The sequence below is a fragment of the Puma concolor genome, chromosome B4 (assembly GCF_028749965.1).
Source record: "Puma concolor isolate L17-30 chromosome B4, mPumCon1.1.hap2, whole genome shotgun sequence".
NCBI lineage: Eukaryota > Metazoa > Chordata > Mammalia > Carnivora > Felidae > Puma > Puma concolor.
The window spans coordinates 75,732,744-75,745,655 of record NC_141673.1 but is presented as its reverse complement, the minus strand read 5'-3'; the positions used below and the strand labels follow the sequence as shown (position 1 = coordinate 75,745,655).

The 12,912-nt window shown below is 37.6% G+C and overlaps 1 protein-coding gene across 12 annotated transcripts in view; it reads right to left on the bottom strand.

The window, feature by feature from the left end:
* The window catches only part of KIF21A (kinesin family member 21A), a 155,783-nt gene that overhangs the window by 124,348 nt on the left and 18,523 nt on the right, over positions 1 to 12,912 (bottom strand). The window contains exon 1 of one of the 12 annotated variants that reach the window (XM_086713663.1): positions 5,191 to 5,270. The exons of the other annotated variants lie outside the window; for them this stretch is intronic. Coding sequence (XP_086569789.1) covers positions 5,191 to 5,264 — 74 coding nt within the window. The 5' untranslated portion in view covers positions 5,265 to 5,270. Of the gene's footprint in view, positions 1 to 5,190; positions 5,271 to 12,912 lie in introns of those variants that run through there. 12 annotated transcript variants of the gene reach the window in all.

The following is a 12,912-nucleotide window of genomic DNA, read 5'->3' as shown; positions in this document are numbered from 1 at the left end:
TCCAGGCTCTGAGCTGTCAGCACATAGCCTGACACGGGGCTCGAACTCACAGACCGTGAGATCATGACCTGAGCCGAAGTCGGCCACTTAACCGACTGAACCACCCAGGCGCCCATGCTATGAAGGAATCCTTAAAGATCTCAACTTCCCCTCAACTTTCAGATCATATATTATCCGTGCCCCTTTACCTCTCAATCACATCTTATCTTGAAGTATTGTTTAAATACCTCAGGTGTATAAATACTAATTATTCAATAAGAATGACAACTACTTCATCTATACCTTATGACTTGCTGCTCATGAACCATCAACATAAACCATCAACTGGGGAGCTCATTAGAAGTGCTGAGTCTCAGGGGCGCCTGGGTGGCTCAGTTGGTTGGGCGTCTGACTTCGGCTCAGGTCATGATCTCGCAGTTTGTGGGTTTGAACCCCATGTCAGGCTCTGGGCTGACAGCTCAGAGCCTAGAGCCTGCTTTGGATTGTGTCTCCCTCTCTGTCCCTCCCCCACTCTCGCGCGCACACTCTCTCTCTCTCTGTCAAAAATAAACATTAAGGGGCGCCTGGGTGGCGCAGTCGGTTGAGCCTCCGACTTCAGCCAGGTCACGATCTCGCGATCCATGAGTTCGAGCCCCGCATCAGGCTCTGGGCTGATGGCTCAGAGCCTGGAGCCTGTTTCCGATTCTGTGTCTCCCTCTCTCTCTGCCCCTCCCCCGTTCATGCTCTGTCTCTCTCTGTCCCAAAAATAAATAAACGTTGAAAAAAAAAATTTAAAAAAATAAATAAATAAATAAAATAAACATTAAAACAAAAGTAAAAAAAAAAAAAAAAGAAATGCAGAGTTTCAGGTTCCACTCCAAACCTTCTAAATTAAAATCTCTATTTAATAGGATCCTCAAGTAACTGGAATGCATACTGAAGTTTAAATGCTCTGACTTACAGTGATTCTTTTTATTTATTTTTTTATGTTTATTTTTGAGAGCGTGAGCATGAGCAGGAGAGGGGCAGAGAGAGAAGGAGACACAGAATCCAAAGCAGGCTCCAAACTCTGAGCTGTCAGTGCAGAGACCAATGCAGGACTTGAACTCATGAACTGTGAGATCATGACCTGGGCCAAAGTCTGATGCTTAACCCACTGAGCCACCTAGGTGCCTGCTAAACTTCTTTTAAAAAGTTAATATGACACCTGGGAAGGTGCAAAATTTTATTATCTTGACCATGTAGTATCTAAAAACCTTTGTTTCTAGTTTAAACAGATAAACTGCAAGCTTCAGTTTCTTACTTCCATTTTGGAAATAATTGGTCCATTCTTCCCTCCTGCTCCTACCTATTCAATACTATTCACATAAGCCTTGGGTCTAATCCTTGGGTCCTTTGACCATGAAGAATGCTAAGAGAGGTTCCTCAGGAACAAGAAGAAACTGTGGTCCAAACAGATGACTACTGTCATACCTCACTTCTTGTTCTAGGAGAATAAAATCAGTTCTTCCGAAATCCTACAACGAATCACTAATTCAAATTACTTCAAAACTAACTGTGAAATTACTTCAAACTATTGTGAAATAGAAACTAACAAAATTACATACATAACACAGGATATAAAAATATATTCAGGCCATGTCTTTTTTTTTTTTTTGTGGCCATAATGATAAATAAGACCATTAAATGCGATATATGGAATTAAAGCTATATTAAAATGTAAATATCTCATAAAAGTATTTTCCCATAGGAAAATGTAATATTTGACAGTCTTGATGAATAAGATCAACAAAATGCCATAAAACAAATATAGTAAATCTATTTGTTGACGCTAATAAAAGTGTTACACCAACACCCACAAAATGGGCATAAGTATACTATAGGTTTTGATTTCACAAAGAGTTCAGATGTACTCCAGCTTAATTACAATTCTACTGTATAAGAACCTTAAAAGAAAACTAACATGATATATATAACAACCTAAAATGTATAAGACTATCTTTCTGTACCACATTAAATTAAAACCTAGCATTGCTTTTGGGGACTGGTTTGGATATAGCTCAACCTCCATTAAAAGAAAAGCATGGATATTTGACTTGACTTTTTCTTTCTCTTTATATCTTAACAGAAACATTCTAAATCATTCTACACACTTAAAACATTTCATATCAAGATTTAAACATAATTATTCTTCCTGTTGCTAGGGATGGTAATATAAAGATTATGCTTCACCAAACTGTCCTTTTTATTCTCTTGCCCTACAGTTTATTTGATTACAAAAGTGTAGTTGTGCAGAAAGCAGACCAAATGATCACTATGAGACCATTAACTGCTATTACATCACTGTCTCTGGTATTTCACTGTTAAAATTGCTGGCTGGTATTTGGTTGACAACTATGTACCACAAACACAGAAAATTATTTTTAAAAAAAACAATTAGAGGGGTGTCTGGGTGGTTCAGTCAGTTAAGCATCTGACTCTTGATATCCACTCACATCGAGATCTCTCACAGTTGTGAGATCCAACCCTGCATCAGGCTCCATGCTGAGCATTGAGCCTGCTTGGGGTTCTCTCTCTCACTCTGTCTCTCAACATAAATAAATAACCATTTAAAAAATAATAAATAAACAATTAGAAAGCTTTTAAATATCTAGTAAAGAATTCTACACAGGCTTGGTAAACACGTGATCCAGCTAAACATAAGATCTAAAAACCAAATAGATCCACAGGGTCTTGACAATCAGGGGTGTCAGCAGCACCATGAAATACAAAGAAATCCATGAACGAAGGCAAGTGCACCTAAGTAGACCTAGCAGTAGACAGAGAACAGCATTAGAAATATGATGTCAAGCAACAGAAACCTAAACAGATACAGTCAACATCAGGGAAAGTATACTGGCAGGTGTCAGAGACTCAATGACAAAGATTTATCTTATGGGGCACTTGAGTGGCTCAGTAGGTTAAGCGTCTGACTCTTGATTTCAGCTCAGGTCATGATCCCAGGGTCATGGAATCAAGCCCCATGTCAGGCTCTGCCCTGAGTATGGAGCCTGCTTGAGATTCTCTCTCTCCCTCTGCCCCTCTCCCCCACTCATGCTCTCTCTCTCTCTCTCTCTTTAAAAGAAAAAATATATATGTTTATTTTATTACAAAAAATATAGTCAATCACTATTTATTGAAGGTCTCTTCTGAATTAATCAGTTCTAGATACTGACAACTCAGTTATGAATAAAATAAAGACCCTTGCTATATACAAGGGTCTGTGCTAAACATCTATGAATACAAGTGTTGTTTCTGTTGTGGATGTTAGTTCAAGGAAAAGTTCAATGATGAACTCAGCAGTAAACAAAGACAGTAATTAAAGCACATGAAGCAACAAAACAGAGTATAAATTATTGGAATAATGATACAAGGCAGGGCCACAAGTTTAATTCCTGGAATTGAGCTATGGAAGTCCTAGTAATAAAGGGTTTAATTCATACAGAAAAAAAAAAAAAGTTTATACACTATCAGAAATGAAAACAGAAAAAAGACAAGACAAAACTGAACTTCTGAACCACTAGAGCTTTAGGATGGCCTAGTATTTAAGAACAGGATCTGTCCTAGCATCTAGGAAAATGATAAATCTGCAAGTGTTAAGTAGTCTAACTTCAAAAGATAAAAATACATAGGGGCAAGAAGACAATGAGGTCTGTATGGATGTGTTCAAAGAAATGGTTTAGGAAAGAACAATCTGATAGCAATGAAATAGACTGGAGAGGGATGTAAGATAAGGCAGAGGGCACAATAAAAAGAACATGTGGTTAAAAATCAGAAGACTTGTTTTAGGGCACCTTGGTGGCTCAGTCAGTTAAGTATCCAACTCTGGCTCATCTCACGGTCATGACCCTGTATCAGGTGAGCTCAAGCCCCATTCGGGTGAACTGGAACCTGGCTTCCGGTTCCAAGCTGACAGTGCAGAGCCTGTGTGGGATTCTCTCTCTCTCTCTCCCTCTCTCTCTCTCTCTCTCTCTCTCTCTCTCTCCCTCTCTCTCTGCCTCTTGCTCACTTGCACCCTCTCTCTGTCTCATAAGAAAGAAAGTTGGTTCTAATACCTGCTGTTATACTTACTATTCTCTGATACTGTCAGAGTCTGTCTTGTCATCTTGAAAATAGGAATAACAACAAGCTGATTAGAAGGCTCAAGTAAGAAAACATGAGCATTCACTCAGTCTCTAATCTGCAAGGAACCATACAAATGTTAGTTATTACTATCATAGTGAAGAGACCACAGCAAAGTAAATTAAATAGTAACGACCAAAACTAGAGTGAAGGCAATGTGAATTGCTAGGAGGAAGGCGAGGAGATAAGTGCAATATGAGGCATTAATGAGAAAAACACAGTAGGATTTGGTACAAGTAGGGGTAAATGAAAAGGAGGTAATTTTAAAAACCTAATTACCAAAAGATACACTGTTAAGAGGGAGGGTAATGACAAATTATTAAAGCATTAAATTGTGGGGGGGGGGGGAATAAGCATGAATAAAACATTAGCAATACTAAAACCATGTAAAGATGGCATAAAATTCTCAAGTGGATACAATTTTGTTCAGTCATGATTATACTTGTTAACATCAGCAATTGCATCTTTACAGATTTTACTAAATTTTCCTCCATTTATATATTGAAACAAAGAATGAAAAATATACCATCTAGCTATTTTTTTAACTCATAAGGGAAGAAAAGCTGTGAAACTCCTTTGTATTACATTGCAAATGTAGTGGACAAGGAAAACATATTGCTTCCTTCATCTTGTCACCTGTTAAGTTCTGTAAAGGCAACAGACTACAAAACAATGTTTAATGACTCTAGATTTGAGTCAGAACATCTTGGAAGGAAGGTTTGCTCTTTGGAATGGTGATACTGGTCTACATCATTAACTAAAACAACTGTTATCACTGAGGCATTAAATAACTTAAAACCTGAACTAAGGTAGTGGCAAAGGAAATGGGAGGGAAAATGGGGTAGATATAAAAGACAGAAACAACAACACATCTATACGTGAATATGAAATGATAAGGCTGTACCACCTTGGTTATACCACAATTTGGCCCCTCTTCTGACCAACTTCTATTTCTATCATTTAAGTGAACAAATAGCATTCATAAAATATTGGTTTTGTACAGTCTAATCTATATCTGGCCAAAGAGGTTTAGTAACTTCTGAAGCCTGCCTAGTTAGTAATTCAATAGGAATGACCCACATACATGAAGTGACATGTTGAGTGATGAAAAACATAGCACGCATTGTTGATCAGTCTCTTCCAACAATGCAAATGCTTCTTCTTTTCTTTTTTTTTTTTAAGTTTATTTATTTTGAGAGAGAGAACATGAGTAGGGAAGGAGCAGAGAAAGAAGAGGAGAATCTCAAGCAAGTCCCACACTGGTAGCGGGGAGCCCAACATGGGATTCAAACTCATGAACCATGAGATCATAACCTGAGCCAAAATCAAGAGTTGGACACTTAACTGACTAAGCTACCCAGGGGCCTCTAAATGCTCCTTCTTTTAACTTTGATATTTGATATGTGAAAACAATACAGTTTCTTGGAGTTCTCTATGAGTTCATTGTCTGTTGATCCTAATATCTTATGATTCTTCACCTGAACATATAAACCATCAGTGTTTGGGAAATACTGGAAAACTACAAAACCAACAGAAATTATAAACCAAAGCCATTTGATTCAGAATGTTCTTCAATAAGTGAATACTCAAGCATCTATAGTAGAATCAATTAGAATTAGTCATTAATAAGTAAAAGGTCTAGTTTTGAAGAGCAAATAGCTAAATGTATATGATGTATATGATGATAATGATGTTACATAATTACATTATATTAATAATGCACTAAGAGACCCACAAATCACCAAGAATTTAGCAATAATATGGCATAATTAGTGAAGCCCCCAGGATATGTTTAACTGGTTTAACTGCTCTTAATATTTGTTGAGCAACTACTATGTGCCAGAAACTACATTTAGAATCTACATCTATTATTTTATCTGTTATTTGCTTAAGTACAGTTTCTCAAACTGTGATTGTTTTCCCCTCTTTAGTAAAAAAGGTACATTATCTACTTCATATATGAAATTGGTGCAATGACTGGATTCATATAAGTATATAGAGTAGTATTTGTTAAATGAATAAGTTGATGAAAAAATAAATGAATGGGATGGGGTGGGATGGGATGGGGTGGGATGGGATGGGATAATATGGTACTGACTCTATTCCAAAAGTTCCATTTCCATGGGTAATCTGTTGACAAGTTCCTAGAGTGCTGTGGTTCTAACAGTAAGAATGCCTTGGAAACTGGTTCATCAGTTTCAGAGCCCGAAGGAATCTTGGAAATCTTTTAGTCTCTCGCATTTTAAAGATAAGGTAATGAGAAAATACGTGATTTGCCTGATGTAACTCATCCAGTTACTGGTGGAAGCAGGGCTGAACCCCAGGTCTTCTACTTTCCATTCCTATAGCATAAACAGTCCCTCTTTTTTTGCCACTCCCTTGGAGATTGATTGGAGCTCCTCTATGAAGGAGCCATATTGACCAGCAATATTTACTATGAAGTTGCTTGAACTACTAACTCATATAGTAAAATACTAGCAGTTAAAAAAAAGATAAGGGATTGGACTTTTCTTGTTATCTCATAATTTCAACTACAAACCTCAAGAAAAGTTTCTAACCACATCCCCACAGCATTTACCAACAGGTGACCAAACTGGTCCTTCAACTATCAGTCCTTACCACTCATCTTCGGGCTATATATGATAAGGCAAAAGATTCATAGTGGAAATACTTTAAGAATCCCTAAGCAGAGAGAACACTTTTCTCATTTCCTCTCTACAGTATAGGGAAGTAAAATGTCTCTCCTCTATCAAGTCAAGTGAGGACACAGTCCAAGGATTTGTTTACTTACAGAGACTAAAGAGTTATAAGAATGCAACTGTGGCATTTCATTTCTGCGGAATGCAGACTGTCACATCTCAAAATGTCTATGTTAGAGAGCACAGTCCCATCTCAGAGTGTCCACCCAGAGCAAAGTGAGAGAGTTTCTGGGAAAATCTGATGCATGTCCTCTGAATTCCAGTTATATATATTTACACCTGAAAAGTCTGAAGACAGGAAGTTAAAAAAAAAAAAGTTAGAGAGCAATAACTGAGCAAGCAAGTTGCACTTTCGCTGTTAACAAGTCACAGATACATGGCATTTCTCATTGCCCAAGTAGACAAAAAAGAGAGTGGCCAGACAATCAGCCATTTCATAGAAATTTTGCAAATGAATATTGACTACCACCAGGACAAACAGACATTCACTGTCACAGACTAGAAATATACAAGGAGAGTAAGAAAAGAGCTAGAGCATTCCCAAAATGTCAGGCACAGAATGCAACCCCATTAGCAAGAAGACTGCCCTCACGAGGCTCTACAAAGAATCTGAGGGCATAAGAGCCAGCTAGTAAAAGCCAAGAGAACTCTCCAAAAAGCACTAAGCAGCCACTCAACAAATCAGTTACACACAGTCTTTCAGAATCAGATTTGAAAAGGATAACTTAATAACCTAGGGAAACATTCATGAAATGAAAAATGTGAAGTGAAATAAAATATGATAGAAAACTGAATCAATAATTTATTTTATTACATGAAGAATGAGATTATGTTAAAATACAAGGGACAGAAATAAAATGTTTTCATTTCTTAGGGTGGTAAAATTCTTACAAATTTTCTAAAATGAATAGATAACACTTTTACAATCAGAAAAAATAAACTGCTCAAAATTCTGCAAGTAGCCTTGGTGACAAAATATGATTTTTTATTTTACTATTACAATAAAAATCAACTTCTATCATTTTTTTTAGTGTCAATAATATTGTTCCAAATTTTGTAGCCAAAAGAAGTTGCCTTAACGATTTTAAATGACAAGAACTACAAAAATGCTTGAATTTCAGGGCCAGGAATACAACCTAGTCAATATAATGTTCACTCAAGCTCTCTACAAGACCGTAACATGGCAGGCCAATGCTACCAGAATATAGCTCAGCAATTACTCTTCTATCTCCTCTCGATGGTGTCACCAGATAACTCTTTTCATTACTCACTTTCTCTTAGCACAACATCTCTAAACCACAGCAAAATCAGCTATCTAAAATCTTCAAGATGCTCTAAGATATAGAAAAAGCTCATCAAACTCTAAAGTCACCATCAGAAGTCTAAATTTCCCAGATTGTCTTTCAAAACAAAAATATTCATTCAAGGGGCACCTGGGTGGCTCAGTCAGTTAAGCATTCGACGTCTGATTTCTGCTTGGGTCATGATCTCACATATGTGAAATGGAGCCCCGCATCAGGCTATTTTCTCTCTCTCTCTCTCTCTCTCTCTCTCTCTCTCTCTCTCTCTGAGCCCCTTTCACCACTCATGCACATGCAAAATAAACAAACCTTTAAAAAGGAAAAAATATATGTTCATTCAACACTCTATATAGCCTCTAATTTGGCCCCATTGTGTCTCTCACTTTCTTCCTGAACACACCTCAACTGTGTGTTGAAAATCATGGTCCAGCAGCAGCAATAGAGACAAGTGGTTTTATCTGGAACACTGGCTAGAACCAAGTTTTCTTGAATTCAAATCCAGTCCTGTCACTTATAGCTGTGTGACCCTAAGCAAATTGCTCAATTTCCTTTTTTATAAAGTGCAACTGATAATAGTGCCTATATTATAGGATTATTGTATTATGTGAGTTAATATGTGTTTAGAAGTTAGAACATTTGCTTCTACCAGTGTTTAAAAGTTCATTTATTTAGACTTGAAAATTCACCTATGCCTTCAACCTAAAAAAAACCTCACCTACCCATCCCCTGAGGATGTGGCTTTCACTGATATGCCCTCAAGTAAGGCTAATTTTTCCTTTCACACCACATATAGGTTGTTGCCTGCAGGTGAGTTTTCTTCTTGCTCTCTAGCGTAGTTTCCAACCTGTCTCTCCTTCCTCTTCCAAAGATCCCATCTTCTTTAAAGCACATGTCACCAAAACTTACCACCCTTCAACATCCCTTATTGCTGTCCTTGTCACACTGCCTCATTCATTATTCTCACTTACAGTCTACAGTATCCCCTTCACCACTACTTCTATCAGCATTCTTGGCAACTTCAAATCCCTTAAGTGACAGTTCTTTGAGCTCTTTAAAACCATTCTCATTTCGGGGGGGGGGGGGGGGGGGAATGCAGTCAGAAAAGAACTACCGCATCTTTATATTCACTACATGCATCTATATCTGCAAATTCTGCTTTTCCTCTTGCTAAAGGACAACTAAAGTCAAAGTGTCCCGGATTCTATCTAAGGCCACTCTTTCCACTTTTTCTTTCCAATCTCATCCTCAGTCTCCTTCTCAAGGGTTTCACTCCTACAAATATCTCCTCTCTTTCTTTCACTATCAATTCCTTCCTCTCCTGGATGATTTTCATCAGGCATAAGCATTGCTCACCATCACCCATTAAAATAATCCTCCCTTAACCTTATCCTTCTCTGCTTCATTTCTTTGCTCCCATTCACATCAACATCTTCCAAAAGTATTACTGATTCCAGGGTGTCTGCTTCCTCATCTCACATCCTGCTCCAACCAAGCAATCCACTGAAACAGACCCTATGGGTCACCAATAACCTACCTCTTACAAAGCCAACGGTCCCTATTTGCTCACATCTTACTTGACTTCCCAGCAACATTTGAAACAGTTGCCCAACTTCTAGTATAACATACTTCTCCCTGCTTTTTCTAACCTCACTGACTACTTGTCTCCAATCTCCTTGACTAGATCTTTTTCTCTTATTGACCTCTAAATTTTAAAGTCTCCAGGGCTTTTTCCCCACAAGTGTTCTCCAAATTTCTTTCTCTTCATAGGTGACCTCATCCAGTCCCATGTTTCAACCATTTAAACACTATTGCCTTTAAAAGTTTATCTTCAGCCCAGACATCTACCTTGTGAGCCATACTTTTATAATAGCCTACCTGACATCTTTATTAGGATGTCTGATAAGCATAATAGCAACCAAAGTAGAACTACTTTCTCCAAAATCCATTTTTCCTCAAAGCTTCAAACCTGAAAATCTACTTAATTCTTGTCTTTTCATCACACCCTTTATCCACAATTCCTAACAGCTCTATCTCCAAAATACACCCCATATCTGCTGTTCACCATCTGTCCTGCTACTGTTTAGTCCAAGTCACCTCTGTCTCTTTCCTGTAACACATTAACAGCTTTCTCACTGGTCTCCTGCTTGCATTTTTAACTCTCTTATAACATAGTTCACCCTCTCCGTAGCAACCACTTTTCTTTCTAAAAGGTAAATCAGATCATGTCATATCTCTACTGAAAGTTATCTATCACCTTCCCAACTAAAATGAAAGCCCAAAATTTCCATTTTAGACTCCAAGGCCCTAAATGATCTGGCTCCTGCCTACCTCTCAGTTACATCTCCATCCTCTTTTATTAGCTATATCTGACTATACTGTTCTTCTTCCCATTCCACTAACATGCCAGCTTATTTTTCAAGGCTTTTGCACTGGCCTTTGCTTAGAATGTTCTTTCAGATCTTCCTCATAGCTCACATCTCAGTATTCAGACCTCAACTCAAATGTTTCCTCCCAGACAAAGCCAATTACTCTCAAGCATACTGTTCCATATTCTGTATAGTACTTATCAACATCTGAAATTATTTTTTTATGTTTATTGTCTCTATCCTCACCCAATGTTGGTTTGACTTAGAATTTTTCAACTTCTCAATGTTGCAAAAGTGATACACATTCAGGAGAAACTGTACTTTGAATTTTGAATTTTGATCTTTTCCTGGGCTAGCAATACCAGCATGATACTCTCTCATGATGCTGGGCAGCTGTAGTGAGCTGCAACTCCCAGAGAGCCACAACAAGAAAGGCAAACAACCGATACGCTTACAACCATTCTGTTTTTCACTTTCAATAAATCACAGGAGATATTCAACACTTTATTACAAAACAGGCCTTGTGTTAGATGCTTTTACCCAACTATAGGCGAATGTAAGTCTTCTGCGCATGTTTAACATATTTGAGGCTAAGCTAAGATGTTTGGCAAATTAGGTATATTCAATGCATTTTCAACTTAATGATATTTTCAACTTATGATGGGTTTATCAGAAGGTAACCCCATCGTAACTCGAGAAGGATCTATATATCCTCCACACCCAGAGCACCCTCCTGCAACCTCAATGGCAATCAAATATTTTTTGACAAACTGACTTAAAGATTCCATAAGAATAATCAAGACTATGCTATGTTTTTCCTCTGATGTTAAGAACCACATCTGACATTCATACTGATGTATTAAGCACTTCACAGAGGACAAAAAAATAAATAAAAGTCTATCTTTGCTCTTAAATAATTAAATATCCATTCAGGAGGAAAGAAAAAACAATATAAACCCAAGACACTAAATACAACTATTTACAAAGCAATCTATCATACACCATAAGTTATAGCTACATATGTGAATATGGTAGGATTAGTCAGTAAAGGTACCCTTAGAAGAGAAAAATTCTGTGATGTATATAGTATCAAGATCTTGTACAGATGAGGAAATTGAGAGCAGCTAGTTTAAACAATTCACTCAAGGTTAAAAAAACTAGGAAAGGAATCAGGTTCGATCAAGTCTCTTAATGTCACAGTCCATTCTCTTAGGAAATCATCTCTGCCACTTCCTTATAACAAGAGCTAGCTACTATGAAAGGTGTATCTAACAGAAGATTGGATAATAACAAATGGAGTTGCCAAGGACATCTAGAAGTCTATAATTCCACCAATATTAAATATTCAAAGTGCTTCAGGTTTTGGATCTTGAAAGATAAAACAGATCATCAGTCTCCTAGGAAAAAACACAGCCTATTACCCACAGAACACCAGGATTAATGGAGCGGACGCACAAGGAAAAGATACACACACAACCAACTAAGAGATTTAAAATCTTATTCAAACTATACTCAGAAATGGAGTATTTTAGGGCACTTTCCATAGAAGCCTCCTGCCTCACTTAGATCCAAGTTGGCCTCTCTGAATGGATTAGTTATTAACTAACTGTGTGGGAAAAGATATGTGTATATGTGTGAACATGCATGCATGCGTGTATAGTCATGTACTTTTATGTGTGGAGAGGCAGTTGCAAATAATGACTGCAGAAACTAGGAAGAAATTTATGGAGAGGGATTTTTTTTTAATGGAATTAGTATGACAATTAGGAAATATTAGAGAAAATAAGCACAGAGGAAAAGAAAAAAAAGCAAATAAACCAATAGAGCTATGTTAAAAATTAGAAGATTGGAGGGGTGTCTGGGTGGCTCAGTCAGTTAAGCATCTGACTTCAGCCCTGGTCATGATCTCATGGTTCATGAGTTCAAGCCCTGCTTTGGGTGAGCTCAGGCTCCACGCTGACAGTGCAGAGCCTGCATGGGGCTCTCTCTCTCCCTCTCTGCCCCTCACTCACTCACATCCTCTCTCAAAAAAAAAAAAAAAAAAAAAAAAAAGGATTAGAAGATTGAAGAGCTTACATTACTATTTTGGAAAATAAGGAGTCATTTTTCTGTCTTAAAAAGTGAGCCATTGTGATTACAATGGCTACTGAGGTAAAATACTCCAATAACTTGCACATAATGTGTTCACACTTCATTTTCGCATGTTTAATGAGAGAGCCATCAGATCTGATAGGGACACGTAAGACTCTCCTAACTGGACTGAGTTCCTCAAGGGCAAAACCCCTCCAATTCATCTTGGATTTCCCAGGGCCAAGCAAAGTGTTTGCACTGCACTCGATTTTAGTGGGACTCAACAACTAAGAACTGGGACTGAAATAAATTGAAATATATTGAACTGATATGAGC